The sequence below is a fragment of the Apium graveolens genome, chromosome 11 (genome assembly GCF_009905375.1).
Source record: "Apium graveolens cultivar Ventura chromosome 11, ASM990537v1, whole genome shotgun sequence".
NCBI lineage: Eukaryota > Viridiplantae > Streptophyta > Magnoliopsida > Apiales > Apiaceae > Apium > Apium graveolens.
The window spans coordinates 202,403,089-202,418,745 of record NC_133657.1 but is presented as its reverse complement, the minus strand read 5'-3'; the positions used below and the strand labels follow the sequence as shown (position 1 = coordinate 202,418,745).

Genomic DNA, 15,657 nt, shown 5'->3' with positions numbered 1-15,657 from the left:
ACTCTACTATATTATATAAATTAAGCCAAATACATTAATAACACGTAATTAATGTATATATAATGATGAAAATAAATATGCAAACATTACTAGACACATTAAACTTACAAGATGTATAAAACTTTGAAAAATAAATAATAAAAACATGTGTAAATTTTACATTAACTAATATAAAATTAATAAACACATTATTAAAGTCTAGACATAATATATTTAGTATAATAACATGTCAAAACAATACCAATTCATTTTATTTTACCACTCACTAATAAATTATCTATGACTACCCAAATCAGTTAATATATAATAATAACAATAATGATTACAATACATAATAACAATATTAATAAAATATGCAAGTTAGTGAACATATTATATACAATAATATTACAATAAAAATATCCCTGCACACGAGTATATAATTATATTCAATAACAACATAACCTAATATTTTGCAGACACCTACATAATTTAATAAAATCATAAGATTCCTACCATAAATCATCTTATCAAAGATAAATTACTAATTTAAAAATATGATACTTAAATTATTAACAAATTACATACCAAGTACATATGAACTAATTAATAAATATCAATATCTAATAGCATGTAAAAATTAAGTATTATTAAATCAACAAGTATGCAAGCATTTGAAAGAACTTGACATCAATGTAAATTAAATGTATTAAAGTGAGTATAAAAAAGTGAGAAAACACATTTTAAAAGAAAGGTAGAAGAAAACAGAGAGAATATATTTATTTATAAATTTGACGTAGTGCCCTCCTCTATTATGACAGTTAGTTATCACCCACTATCCCATATCTTATATCTGAATAACGTGTTGTTGTTTTTTTTGACCAAGTAAAGATAGACATGTAAGCATATAAAATTATATGTAATTGTTTTAAAGATATTTTGAAACATAAAGAAATGTATTATTCAAATATATATTTTTTTAAGATCTTGCATAAGTATGTATATGGATCTACTCAATTTAATAAATATTTATTTTTACAACTACAATTAACTTAATTTATATATATATTTACAAAGAAAAATACTGGTTATTACATTTGTCATTATTCTCAACTAGAGTGGTTCATACGAGTCCCCAAGAGTGATAGTTTTGATATATGACTCTCAGTTCAGTGACTACTTTGAGATTTAAGCCGATTATAAATGTACATAAATCATGTATTTAGCATATAATAATTGAAACCATCGTAATTTACTAAGAATGTAACATACATAATTTACATGTTGACACACACATGTATAACTTAATTTTATTTTGTTAACAATAGTGTAAATAAAAAACTAACATTTTTCCATACACACGTACGTTTAATTTCAAAAATTAACAGTTTTTATTAAAAACAACTTTTATATTAACACTAGTGTAAATTTTACATTATTGTATATTATGATGGCAAGTCATTCTGAATTCAGTTATGTATTTTTTATGTTTTTAAATTGAGTAAATTAATAGTAAGTTAGCAGCGAACTCGGTAATAATATAGATCAACACATATAGTTTATTTAAGTAAAATTCAAAATTTGTGGTCAACTCTGTATTCAACATATATATTAATTATTAGGTTTTTCATTGTAAATTTAATCGTTTTCTTTTAAACATACACCGACTACTATGTTTATATTCATTTATTAAATACAAATTATAACACAAACAAGAATATATATATATATATATATTTTGCTTTATGAGCTATATTAGAAATTTTGTGTTGTATGAAAATAATACAGATTGATAAAAAATCAACTTGATATATTACAAATAAGAAAACAACTAAAAATATTATAATTGAATGATTTATAAAAAAACTCTAGAAAATTACCATGAGTTATTATGCTAGTTACTTTAAACAAGAGAACTGAACCACATTGCTGGTTTATTTATATATCAGTCCCCATCCCTAATTTCTGAGCAACTAAAGAGTTTTTCATTCAGCCAATTGGAATGGTAGAGTTTACAGTGGTTACAATGCCAGTTCTAGTCACTGTTGAGCACCATTGATGGTCTTGATATATATGGTAAAGTAATTTTCGACACAGGAACATTGTAAAGAAATCATTTGTTGACCTGCACTTGATATTTGATAACATACAAATATTCTGGGAAATATGGAAGTTCATTGAACTCTTGCGTTTTTGTTAGTTTTCTTTATAAGTTGCTTTCGTTTCCAAATGCTTCTTTCTGTACAAGTGTCTCTCGATATGATTTTCAACATAACTTATCAAAGTTACATTCACATTCTTTATGTAATTCTCTCTTAGCTGAAGATGACTTGTCGCCTTTTCTGTGTGTTGGAGGTAACATCTTTCTTTCGCTTAGTCCCTGAAATTTTATCACCAGGTTTATTCTGAAATGATACAAGTTAAAGTAATAAAATTATTGTATGTTGAGCATTATACATTCAACCACATAAACATCACTTAAATGTAAATTGCCATATGCAGCAACAGTAAATGAGTATTATTAAAACTAGACTTCATCAGGTAAGAGGTAAAATAGTGCTCTGTGCGATTTAATAGTTCCTTCTGCAGGGGCGGAGCTACATTGAGCCCAGCACCTGTTTTGGCCCTCCCTGGTATTTTAGATTAAAATTTGTACTGTTTAACGCCATTAAGGTAGTTTTGGTCTAGGGGTGATGATGTACGAAATTGGCTGGGGAGGCCAATGTTCGATTTCCAGAACCAATTACTTTCATTTTTTTGAATCATATTTTTCTAAATGGAATGTTTTATCTATCAGATACTGCTTGTTTCACATCTTTTTTCAATTTTTAATAGCTCGGCCCTCTGGCTCCGCCACTGCTTCTGAGGGGCATCTTCACATTGGTATTATTTTGTGATCTGGAGTGATGACATTGAAAACGAAAGATCATCCGTTCAACCTACTTCTTCCTGATCATTTCACCCATACAACAGACAAATGCTGATCAAATTTGAAGAATAGATGTCCCTGTATTACAATTGTTTTTACCATATGTTACATTTCTTCAGTGTATTAGTTCTTCCCTCCTTATTTTTCAAAAAAAAATTAGTAAAAAAAAGTTCTGTTCTTTTTTCCTGCATTAGATCTTTCTCTGTGCAGAGGGGTGTGAAATTCAAACCCATGAGCTTTGGATATTGTGGATAAGGGAAGTAGCCGGTTTCCACTAGACTATCAACAAATCCTCGTGACTAAATATCCGTTAATCCCTATCATTATCACAGTGTTTGTATTCATAATTTTATGTAAAACATAAACAAATAAAATCCATAACATTAGAGTATGTAACCTTTTCATATCATATTATATCTTTTTAATTACTTGTTTGATGCATTTTTCAGTAATAAATATAACAAATATTACCTAAAAATATTTTTACGTACCTGATCACCAATAATATCATCTTCAAGATACAGCATATCCCGAGGAGTCCAGTTTCTCTTGTTTTTGACCATAAGTTCCATAAGTCGTATCACTGTGGTGTTTGGACCATATCTCTGTAAACAAATTGGTACCCCAAATCTTTTTGTATTTGTATTATGGTATCAACTATCAAGTATTTCAAATTCTTGATAAGCAGCATAGTGAAGCAGGCGCACCTTTATGACCAGCTTCGTAAGTTTCAGACAGTAATTTGATAACATCCCTGAACTCCTCAGCAATGGCTTTATTAATCAAACGCATGAGATAATATTTTTTACTTCATCGACCAGGCTGATCATAGGCTGCATCTTCTGTTAATATTAGCTCAACCACATTCAGGTGATTCCCCTTTACCGCGAGGCCTAAGACTGTACATCCAAAATCGTCAGTTTTGTTAAATAAAGCTTCAAAACTTGTAAGTGGTGCATTCTGTGGAGTACTCGAACGTTTGGCTGCACTGATGAGCATCTTAATCACATCTTTGTCTTCATGTTAAGTGCAAATATTTTTGAGCAAGTAACTTTTGAGCCAACTGCTTATGAGTCCATTTTATATCTTCCATAAAAATTTTGTTTTTCTTTCCTATGATCTTTAAATGCACATGTTTGTAAGTGTACTTTTCTTTTGTATGTTTTGCTGAAAATTTTGGAAGTCAGAATGATATTTTCACTTTATTCAAATCATTAATCTATATGTTCAATCGAGAACTTAAGATATATAACACTCCCTCCGTTTCACTATTTCATTACAGTTTTTTCTCATACTCGGCAGGTATTTTAAGACTACTATAAACATTTTAAGGCTAGTATAAAGTCTAGTTCCATATTTTTTTAAAAAAATGTTCCCTTTTGTATAGAAGAAATTTTTTTATTAAAAAACTTAGGCAACTACATTTTATAAGAGGCTTAAATTGCGTGACGAGCCTCCATTCCCCAATGTAAAGAATTGTGTGGGACGGAGGGAGTATGATTTAAGCCTTCCTACCAAGATGTTTTAAGAAATTGGTAACTTCTAAACAAGTTCTACATACCTTTGCGGATTTTTCTAATAGCAAGATCAAAGCAGTGCTACCACCAGGACCATCCAAAGACAGAGCTATGCAAGTAGTACATATCACCTTCACTATATCATTGTGTCCTATTTCCACAGCTATGTAGATCGGAGTTTTCCATTGATAGTTTTGAATATGTCTACCACTTGGATCAGCCTCCACCAACAGTTTCACAATTGGCGTGTGACATTGCATGACTGCGTGGGTTAAGGCCGTCTCCAAATCTCTATTTGCTTGCCTGAAAAAAGCTTGAAATGAAGGACGTTTGGAAACTTGCATTTCATTTTAAATGACGGATTTCAAATGACAGGATTTGAGTTGTCATTTTAAATTCTCATGTTTATACTAATATTTGAATGTCCTGAATTTCAAATGAAATCCAAATCCAAATTCCCAAACAACTTATTTGATCAAATTCAGAATTTCAAATAAAATTCAGTTTCCCAAACGGGCCATAACATGATTTCATGGATCAGCTTGAAAAGTTTGCATGTCTGGCGGCATCAATTAGGATCTCAACCACTTCAGGATGTCCAAAATATGCTGCACAGTGAAGTGCAGTTTGTGTTTTTGTATCCAACTTGAGCAAGAGATTTTTATTTGCAAACTTCCACAGGACGAATCGCACACCATCTGTATTTCCTCTCCAGGATTCAATGTGAAGGATAGTACAAAGCTTCTCACCATGAATCTCGCCCAGTTTATCTGCTTTCACCTCCGGTTTAGAAATTGCATCAGCATCTCCAGCAATGGCAGCGGCATACAAAGCATTTTCCATAAAATTTTTTATATCTAACAGAGCTCCTAACTATATGTGTATATGTTCGTCGGACCGAATCACTATAAAAATTTGCTCAATTTTTTTTTTGCCGAACACTGAAGTTGAATACAATAAATTACATTGTTGTAAAAATTACAAAATCTGACAAGAGAAGAAGATGGAGAGACTGCGTAGAGCTATACACAATTATTTTTTCCCGCTAAATTATAAACAAATATTTACTGATAGAGAAGAGTATGAGACATTATGTACTGATGTACAGAGACAGACTCAGAGAGTGAGGAGGTATGATGCAAGTCTACGATGAATTGATGCAAGTCTATGATGAATATTAATGTACAAAGATCTTGAGTAACTTTAAAGTTAGAATGAGTATGGCGCGTTGTTGAAATATAACTTATATATGTTACCACAATAGTTAGGATAATTATATTATTTAACTTAATGGCCTTTTGAATCTCAAAATTTACACCAATATACCCATCTGCGTCTGTGGTTTCAAAGTGTTCCTTTTACCCCCGAAGTACTGAAAATGTACCTTTTAAACCTTGGACCGCCCGGTTCACAACGGTTTTTTCCCCGGTCCTTCGGTTTTTTTCCCTGTCCAAGGTTAAAAAGATACGTTTTCAGTACTTCAAGAGCAAAAATGAACACTTTGAAACCACACAGCAGATGGATATATTAGTGTAAGCCTTTAGGTTCAAAAGGTCATTCAGCCTATTTAAAACTATTTTCATTTTACTGAAGTTGGTAAACATCCGAGCTCCCAGAACCCGGTATTTGTTCGGGATATCAATGATTAATAACATCTTTTATCCTCCTTGAAAGTGCAAGTTTTTTTTGTTTGAGTCACGATGGAACACACAAGTGACACAAATATAAGGTCTGAAGTTAAAAGGAATATATTCATATTTAAATAGTGTTTGTATACGAGTAGAGATGCACAAAAGGCCCACCGAACCGGGTTTTGACCGGGCCGGGCCAGATTTTCGGGCCCGGGCTTTTTGTGCATGGCATACCCTATTATGCATATTTTCATTATATACTTTGATGAGACTTTTCACTGAAATCACAAATCTACAAATCTACAAATGAAATAAAATCGAAGTCGGTACCTGTTTAAAGTTGCAGAAGCCTTCATACACAGAAAGAATAGCATCAAACTCCTTCACCAGGGACAATAGAGATCGATCCACAATTATTGCAACCACCCCCATTTACCAAAACAATCCATTAAAACACACATAAAACACAAAAGTACTGAGCAAAAATAAAGGGATCAATCTCGGTCACTCTTAACCTACGAAACCGACAAGGGACAATAGAGACTGATTCATGAATTCCGCAAACACCCAATCATTTAAAGCATTCCAACAAAACATGCATCAAACACAAAGAAGTGACCAAAAACAAAATGTCATTGACTATAAACAGCGCTACATCATAACTTCCAATTTTACTTTCTAATCCACAATCTCCGCAAACACCCCATTCATCAAAACATAAACAAAACACAAAAACCATCAACCTAAAAGATAAATCTAAGTAACTACAACCAACACAATTGCCTCTAAATTTAAAACATAACCCCCAATTTCAGCAAACATTCCATAAACAACCACAAACTAAAACACCAAAATCAAATCATATATTTCATATGATTTTATACCTTAATTGCAGAGTAATCAGTGTTGCTGCTTTATTACACACTCAAATCATATACTGGATAAGCAAGTAGTATATATATAGTTATTGAAGTCAATTGATATATTTCATATGCGAAAATTACTTGAAACCGCATTACATGATTAATGATTTGGGCTACTACGAATAAGAATCATGTTGACTTGAATGTTTAATAATACGTACATCATAAAAAATTGAAATTTATATAAACAGAAAGAAATAACAAGAAAGATGATAGAAACCAACAAAAGATGATCGAAATGCTCAATCTAAGTTCCTCTTCACGTGCAGTCGATCATATACTATCTTGATCAGTAGAATAATGATAAGAAGGAAGAAGAGAGAACCGATTATGCAAACAGTAATGGCGAGGGCCGGTGAGTGTGATAACACCAAATAGGTTCCCGCAATAAAAGTCAACATCATAGCTATAACGGAAATAATGTTGAGCACAGTTGATGCAGCATTGAGTTTCGATACTTGATTAGGATCTTCAGTCATTGATTCAAGAAAGTAGAAAAACAAAGAAGATGTTGATAGTAGTAGAGCTAATGCATCTGAAACCATAAATGCATTAAAAGCTGTCTTCTTTGAAAGTAACACCAGTCCTTCGTCAACCTCTCCACTTTGACGGAGACCACCAGGCATCGTGAAACCAACGGTGAAAGTCACTGTAGTGATAAGTGCAGTAACTATGATCTGGGTGTTGGTCCTCATTTTATACCTTTCTAGCTTTTTTTTCTTTTCTTCATGCTTTGCATCCATCAATGATTTTTTGCGTTCATCAAATATCAAATCTTTCACCTTTCGTTTACTTGTTGAGATATTTTTCCAAATATCCTCTTTCTTCTCGGTGCTTTTACCCCAAAGATTCCAAATTGAATGATTAGTCTGGACATCGTCAATTGCAATTTTAATATCCACCTGCAAATAAAGGACCACAAAAAATGAATAGTTATTTTAATAGCTAAAAGTTCTAATTTTTCCATACTTCACTTTTTTCTGTTAATAAAGGACCAAAACTAATTTCCAGGAATTAGCAAAAAGAAAAATGAAGTTGATAATGTACCTGATCGGCAACAACATCATTTTTAATATACAGCATTTCCCAAGGAGTCAAATTGTTCTTGTTTTTTGCCATCGTATCAAGTTTTGTGTCTTTTATGAGTTCCGGAACAAAACAACCTTGGGAGATAAGTAGATGGAGAGGTGTATCGCCATCCTTATCTTGCTGTTCCAACATCTTGTTCTTGTATTTTCCTGGACAGTACTTCAAAAGACCTTCAACCATCTCTTTTCTATTCTCAGCTTCTATTTTACCATTATTGTCTGCAGCCAAATGCAGTATATTTCGTCCATCTTTATTTACAACTATGGATGGAGAGTTATCAGCTTCGGATGCTGAAGGCAAAGCTTTCCGTGATTGCATAAGTCGTTCTTTTCTATTATCACCTTCTATTTTACCATAATGGTCTGCAGCCAAATGTAGTATATTTCGTCCATCTTTATTAACAACTGTGTATGGAGAGTTATCAGCTTCAGCTGCAGAAGACAAAGCTTGCCATGATTGCATAAGTCGTACCAGTGTAGAAGCATATCCACATTCGACTGCTACATGAAATGGTGTTTGTGCCATATTTTCGCACACAAATTGGTGTTTAACATCTTCTTGTGTTTCTATTATGGTACCAAGTATTGAATCAAATTCGTGATAGACAGCATAGTGCAGTGGAGTCCACCCATTATCTTCTGTAAAAGTTACAAGGTGTTTTGCACCTCTTAAGAGACGCAATACAGAGTCTGCAAAAAAAAAAACAGGTACATAAATTACACACAGCAGTTGTAAGGTCTTTGATTCAATGTTAGATAGTTGTGGAGATATTTTTTATTGAGAATAAATTATAATGAATTGCATAGAAGATGTATAATCAGACCATATATAAATGTGTGACAGTACTTTTGTCAAAATGAGCGAAGAACAGAATGACAACGGTTAAATTATGTTGTATTATGTACTCATCAATAAAATATACTTGTACGAGATTTTGTAATCAGTATAATACATATAAATTACATACCTTCATCACGCCTTTTCATAGCAAGAATTAAAGGGACCACGTCTTTGTGATCAGGGTTGATTATTCCAGCTTCGTATGTTTGAGAGAGTGATTTGATGATATCATCACTACACTTGTTATCGAGGGCTTTGAAGATCAAACGCATGAGACCGTTTCTTTTAATTGCACCATCTTGTTGATAGGCCGGATCTTCTAGTAGTATCATTTCAACAGCGTCCACACAATTTTTCTCCACAGCAAGTTGTAAGACAGTACTTCCTGACTCGTCTGTTCTACAAAAAAATGCTTCAAAATCTGCATTATTACTCCAACGTTTGGCTGCATGAATGATCATCCTAATCATGTCAGGCGCTCCTTCTGTCACTACAAGTAAAAACGTTGCTCATATACTTATTCAGATATTGCCAGATAGAAATCTTTACTTTATTTTCTTATAATCTAAACAGAAAGATGAAAAGTTAGAAAATCCCCAATTATTAATTAAAAATATTAATTATAATTCACATACTTGAAATCGAATTTATATGAGTTCCAAAAGCTGATCATGGGGTAATTAACTCTCATTTTTGTTCCACTGTAATTTTCTAATTCAAACTCTAATATCATGCTAAGTGATTAATCATATAAATTTACTGATATAAATATCTAAATTAATAATGGTATCAACAAGTACCATGTATGTATATTTAACATCCAGATAGATGCAGGCATGCTAATGAAATTAATTCATCTATAGATACTACGTACCTCGGCCAATATTATGAATAAGAGCATGCAAAGCAGTCGGGCTGCCACGAGGACCATCTAAAGACAGAGCTGTGCAGGTGGTACAGATCTCCTTTACTATCTCTTTGTACCCTTTCTCTGCAGCTATGTAGATTGGAGTTTTTCCTTCACTGTTTTGAACATGGCTATCATTTGGATCGGCTTGTACTAAGATCTTAACAATGGCCACATTACCATTAAGGACTGCTAAGTGTAATGCGGTGTTCTGGTCTGGAACATTAGCTTGCCTAATGAGATCCTGCAAAGAGCTAACTGGACTATGGTTATCATCATTAGCTGACGAAGAAGTTGGCAAATGTCTTGCTGCCTCAATAAGAGCCTCGACCACTTGAGTGTGTCCATGATGTACTGCAAGGTGTAGTGCAGTTTGTTTTTTATTATCCAGCTTCACCAAAAGGTTTTTATTTGCAAACTCCCTCAAAATATATCCTACACGTTCTGTAACTCCTCTCTTTGATTCTACGTGAAGGATAGTTTTTCCGTCTTCCTGCAGTGTACGTGCTTCCATCTCCAATGCATCTTGGGAAATAGGATCTCCGGCAATGGCATCGGCAAAACAATTGGCAACCGCATCAATATTTTCCTTCATTCCTGACTGCTTTTCATGTATCAGCAGGTTTGCTTGTTTCTTAAAACTCACATCTTTTCTCTTTCGTTTACTAATTGAGAGCACTGAACTTGAAAAAATATCTCTTTTTTGAATATGTTCGAGAGCAATTTTGATTTGTACCTGTAAATAAAGGATGGCAATAATTTAACATTTATCATGTATCAACAGGAAATGATGTGCATATTAACCAAACTTTTATAAAATAAGCCGGTAAAATATCTTATCTAAAACATTTCCGTTCTAAATTTTGTCCATGGTTGTAAAAGTTCAACTCTGGCCAATATTTATTAATATATCCTAATAATCCAATGTACTATAGTTGGATTTCAATATAATTTTCAACATACCTGATCATCAATGATTTGGTCGTCTTCATATAACATATCTGGAGGACTGTATCTGTTTTTATTTTCCACCCTTGTATCAAGTCCTTCGTATCTTAAGAGTTCTAGAACCAAACAACCACCTCTGATAAGAAGATGAAGAGGTGTATTACCATCCTTATCCTGCTTATTCACAAATTCAGTCTTATACTTTCGTGGACAACATTTTAAAATCTCTTGTATCATCTCTTTTTTACTTTGCAAAGCCGCTAAATGCAGTATATTTTGTCCATTCTTATCAACATTGATATATGCTGACGAGGAAGATGGCCATAATTGCATCAGAAGTATCACGGTAGAAGTGTACCCTCTCTCAACTGCTACATGAAAGGGTGTTGATGCCATATCTTGATACACGAATTCATGTCCAAACTTTTTTTGAGCTTCTACGATGGACTTAATTATTGAATCAAATTCATGATATACTGCATGATGAAGAGCTGTCCACCCATAAATATCAACAAAGGTCACAAGGCTCTCACCATTACCATCCAATAGGCTGAAGACGGTTTCTGAAAAGAATTGTGACAAATACATTGTATTATATTTATTTTCTACAAATTGCTGTGTTTTAAAATTTTCAGACAGATAGTTGCGGTTATATTAAAATTTTAAAAAAAATTATATATGGATTGAAGTACTTCTACTATACTTTCTATATTCATATAGTAGTTCGTAGTATTATATTAACTTTAAAAAAAAATTATATATTGCAGTCTACGTCCATTACTGAATTTAAAGATTATTTGGGTTTTTAAGAAATTAAAGCTCGGCTTAACCACAATAAGTTTATTATATGATGAATGTGTGGTTGTGCTAAACTTAAATAAGTGTTACAAAGGAATGTTTGTTCTATTTTGGACTTCAAAAAAGGAAAGTAAGTCATATGAAATGGGACAGAGAATTAAAAAGGATTTTTCTTAAAACGAATGTTTCATACCTGTTTGGCGCTTTCTAATGGCAGAAATAAGATTGGCGTGATCTTGAAATTGATGAGAAAACTTAGCTCCAGCTTCGTACCTCTCACGGAGTATTTTTACCATATTCCTGTACTTTTTATCCTCAGCTTTGTAAATTAAAGGCATCAAACTCATAAAATCATCACCACTCCAATCATCATCCACTTCCTCATAATTTCCCTCAATTGCATCTAATATTAATTCAACCACTTTCACATAATTTCGCTCCACCGCTAGTTCCAAAATTGTTTGTCCGTTCTCGTCAATTTTAGAAAACATTTTAGCAAACACTACATATATTGCGTACTCCTTTCGGTCGTGATTCTTGACTATATCAATTATCATTTTAATCACATCTGTAACTTCGTTTTTGGCTGCAAGGGAAGTGAAAAATATTATAAATTAAATCACAGTTATACTGCGTCACAGTATTAATCCAATTTTAAAATTAGGATATTTTGTAGATTAAATTTTTAATTTTGACCAAAGAACAAAAGTACAACAATATGCTGATGTATATTAGTAACAACTTACAAATAATAATATAATGTAATTAAGGAAATGTAGTTGTGAGGTAACTTTGTGTTTTCTACTATGATATTTTACTCTCTTTTCCTATCACCGGTGTATGTATGTATGTCTATGTTCAATGATCCTATATACATAGAAGTGTAACGATCTAACCTGACAAAAAAAGTGTAACAATCTAATGATTAATAAGATTAATAAGAAAAATAACCAAATAAATATGAATTTAGTGAAATTATACACCATCTATTAGTTTATGAAAATTATACATTCTATTTATAACGACTTAAAATAATAATAACATATTTTTTTTAAAATATACCCAATTATTACCATCTCCACCCGAGTACAATACTTTACAGGTTCGACAAATTTTACAAAATCATTATACTATACTACTATTTTACTGAATCATTTAAAAAATAATACCATTGTAGATACTCCAAGTGAGGTTATTATACTATTTAGCCGAACCACTGATGCCATTGGATATATTTTAAGTGAGGTGCTATATAAAACTAATATGGGATGTTGGTATCTTTTGTACGATACTAATTACTCAGACTATCTTTTCAATAAAGATTTCAAAAATTATGTAAAAGGAAGATAAAAATAAAATATAATAATTTATATGTTGAGACAAAATTAAAACCACTTGAAGGTGCTGACCTTTAAATTTTCAACTAGAATGACAGTAATCTTAGTAAGAAAATATAGACGGTTGAGACTTATCTTTTAATATCATATTAAAACCATATTTTTCTTCTTCATCCACACCTATAATATGTGCACATCAACTGCAGATAATGGAAAGCTCCATACTTAAATTATTTTCAGGAAAATCGTATGAGTATCACGGAAAAACTTCAACTATAACTCCAATTTTATCCCTAAAAAACTCGGATTTTGACGGGTTTTGACCTTATCGGCAGCAAAACAGTTATTGCCCCGGTACCAGCATGTAACATCAATTCTTCACCGAATTTCAGTGAACTAAAATAAATTGGCTGATTAGTCACCTTAATCATTAATTTTTATAACTATGATTGTATATATAATTAAATCATGAATCAAACACACCTAACAAATTAAAATCTTGTACATAGTTATGTTTAATAGTGCATAACTAGGTGATGTGAGGAATTATGACTAATTAAGCAGTAAAGAAAATGAATTAGCAGGAACCAAAAGAAGTACGCCTCTATACATTTAATACTACATACCTTGGTCAAGATTCTTGATAACAGCACGCAACGCAGTGAGTCTACCCTCAGGGCCTTTTAAACTTAATTTAGCAGTGCAAGTTGTACACATCATCTTCACTATATCTGCGTACCCTTTTTCCGCAGCTATGTAGAATGGTGTCTGACCTTTTTTGTTTTGAATACCTGGATTACTTGGATCGGCTTCCGCTAATAGTTTAGCCGTATCCAATTTACCTTCCATGGCTGCTATGTGTAAGGCAGTGTTCAAAACTTCATCACCTTTCCTGAGGAAAGCTTGAAAAGAACTAACTGGATGATCATCATCATCATCATCAGTACTATCATCAGTACTATCGTCGTCATCATCATCATCATCATCATCATCATCATCATCATCATCATCATCAGCAGCAGCATCTTCATCATCATCATCATCATCATCATCAGTACTATCATTATCTGAAGAAGAAGAAGCTTGCAAAGAACTAATTACAGGGGTGGAATCATTATCTGAAGCAGAAGAAAGCAAACTTCTAGCTGCATCAATAAGGACCGCAACCAATTCAATGTCATGGTTACGATTCTTAACAGCAGCATGCAAAGCAGTACTACCACCAGGACCATCAAAATTAAATGGAGCAGTGCAAGTTTTACAGATCACCTTCACTATATCCGTATACCCTCTTTCCGCAGCTATATACATTGGTGTTTTACCTTTTTCGTTTTGTGTATGGGTATCAGTAGGGTCGGCCTCTACTAATAACTTAACAATTGCTATGTTTTTGTACATGACTGCATAATGTAAGGCGGTGTCAATATCCTCATCAGCTTGCCTAAGAAAAGCTTGAAAGGAAGTTTCCGGCAATTGTTCTTTAGCTGCTTCAATGAGGATCTCAGCCACTTCAGTATGTCCCTCATATATAGCCAAGTGAAGTGCAGTATCCTTATATACATTCAGCTTGGGCAAAAGATTTTTGTTTACAAACTCCCTCAAAATGTATCGCACACGTTCTGCATTTCCATTTTCAGATTCGACATGGAGGATAGTTTCATCATCATCGTTCACTATATCGGCTTCCATCTCCAATTTAGCAATGGCAGCAGCATCACCGGCAATGGCAGCGGCATACCAAGCATCTCTATCCATAATTTTATAGAGTGTTCCGCCAGGGCTCTCAACTATATACAAAAATGTGTTAAACTGTGGACTTTAACATGTTTAGCAAGTTCAAATCTAGGTATAAATAATTAAGAAGTAGGACAATGATAAGTATTAAGAAACATTAGGTGGTGTGAGTAATTTTAGAGAAATTTAATTGAAGAAAAAATTAGAAAGAAAAAAGAAAATGGATTTAGTATAGAAAACAAAAAGAACTGGAGTGTAACCAAAATTATTTGAAAGTGTATTAATTAAGGCATACCTTGGTCGAGATTGTTAATACGTAGAGCTGAACTACCATCAGGACCCTCCAAAGATGGAGTTGTGCAAGTTGTAGAGATTATATCTACTATATCCTTGTACCCTTCTTCCACAGCCATGTACATTGGTGTTTTACCTTTTTCGTTTTGTGTATGGGTATCAGTAGGGTCGGCCTCCACTAATAGCTTAACAATTGCTATGTTTTCGTACATGACTGCATAATGTAATGCGGTGTCATCTTCTCCATCACCTTGCCTAAGAAAAGCTTGAAAGGAAGTTTCCGGCAATTGTTGTCTAGCTGCTTCAATGATGGCCTCAGCCACTTCAAGGTGTTCCTCATATATTGCCAAGTGAAGTGCAGTTTGTCTGAATGTATTAAGCTTGGCCAAAAGATTTTTGTTTGCAAACTCTCTCAAAATGAATCGCACCCGCTTTATATTTCCCTTTTGAGATTCGAGGTGAAGTATAGTTTCTCCATCAGAGTCCGGTATGTTAGCTTCCATCTCCAGTTTAGCTATGGCTTCAGCATCTCCTCCGGAAATGGCAGCATCATACAAAGCATCTAACTGATCCATAACTCTATATTATGTGTGTTTTTATATATCCTGTCTTAAGTAAGTTTCAGTGTCTATATATAGAGGCTTGCTATAGATTAGTCTATAAAAAATTTAAGACTCAGTCCTTTCCCAGTCCCACCCACATTTTCATACCCTACCTGCATTCACATGTAC

General features: G+C 33.0%; 1 protein-coding gene and 1 long non-coding RNA gene across 3 annotated transcripts; both read right to left on the bottom strand.

Annotated features, from left to right (window-relative positions):
* Positions 1–1,917: 1,917 nt before the first annotated feature.
* On the bottom strand, positions 1,918–4,818 carry LOC141698692 (uncharacterized). 2 transcript variants are annotated; one of them, XR_012565205.1, is made up of 4 exons: positions 4,470–4,818; positions 3,616–3,891; positions 3,400–3,513; positions 1,918–2,359 (listed from the first exon to the last, which is right to left on the bottom strand). It is a non-coding gene; the product is annotated as an uncharacterized LOC141698692 (long non-coding RNA). The 2 variants fall into 2 exon arrangements; XR_012565206.1 differs by having other exon boundaries at positions 3,616–3,807.
* Positions 4,819–7,017: 2,199 nt separating this feature from the next.
* LOC141697048 (uncharacterized) lies at positions 7,018–15,536 on the bottom strand. The gene is made up of 8 exons (XM_074501237.1): positions 14,928–15,536; positions 13,525–14,685; positions 11,755–12,147; positions 10,779–11,326; positions 9,783–10,551; positions 9,036–9,398; positions 8,027–8,757; positions 7,018–7,881 (listed from the first exon to the last, which is right to left on the bottom strand). The coding sequence occupies exons 1-8, from the start codon at positions 15,499–15,501 to the stop codon at positions 7,222–7,224; spliced, it is 5,199 nt and encodes a 1,732-aa protein (XP_074357338.1). The 5' UTR covers positions 15,502–15,536; the 3' UTR covers positions 7,018–7,221.
* Positions 15,537–15,657: the final 121 nt, after the last annotated feature.

What these genes read in the sequence shown, in the direction of transcription:
- LOC141697048 (XM_074501237.1), bottom strand. Translation starts at nt 15,501, where the DNA reads ATGGATCAGTTAGATGCTTTGTATGATGCTGCCATTTCCGGAGGAGAT. An exon ending in TATCAAGAATCTTGACCAAG is followed by an intron (nt 12,148 to 13,524) that starts GTATGTAGTATT and finishes CTTCCCTTGCAG; the next exon opens with CCAAAAACGAAGTTACAGAT. An exon ending in ATGATGTTGTTGCCGATCAG is followed by an intron (nt 7,882 to 8,026) that starts GTACATTATCAA and finishes CTTTATTTGCAG; the next exon opens with GTGGATATTAAAATTGCAAT.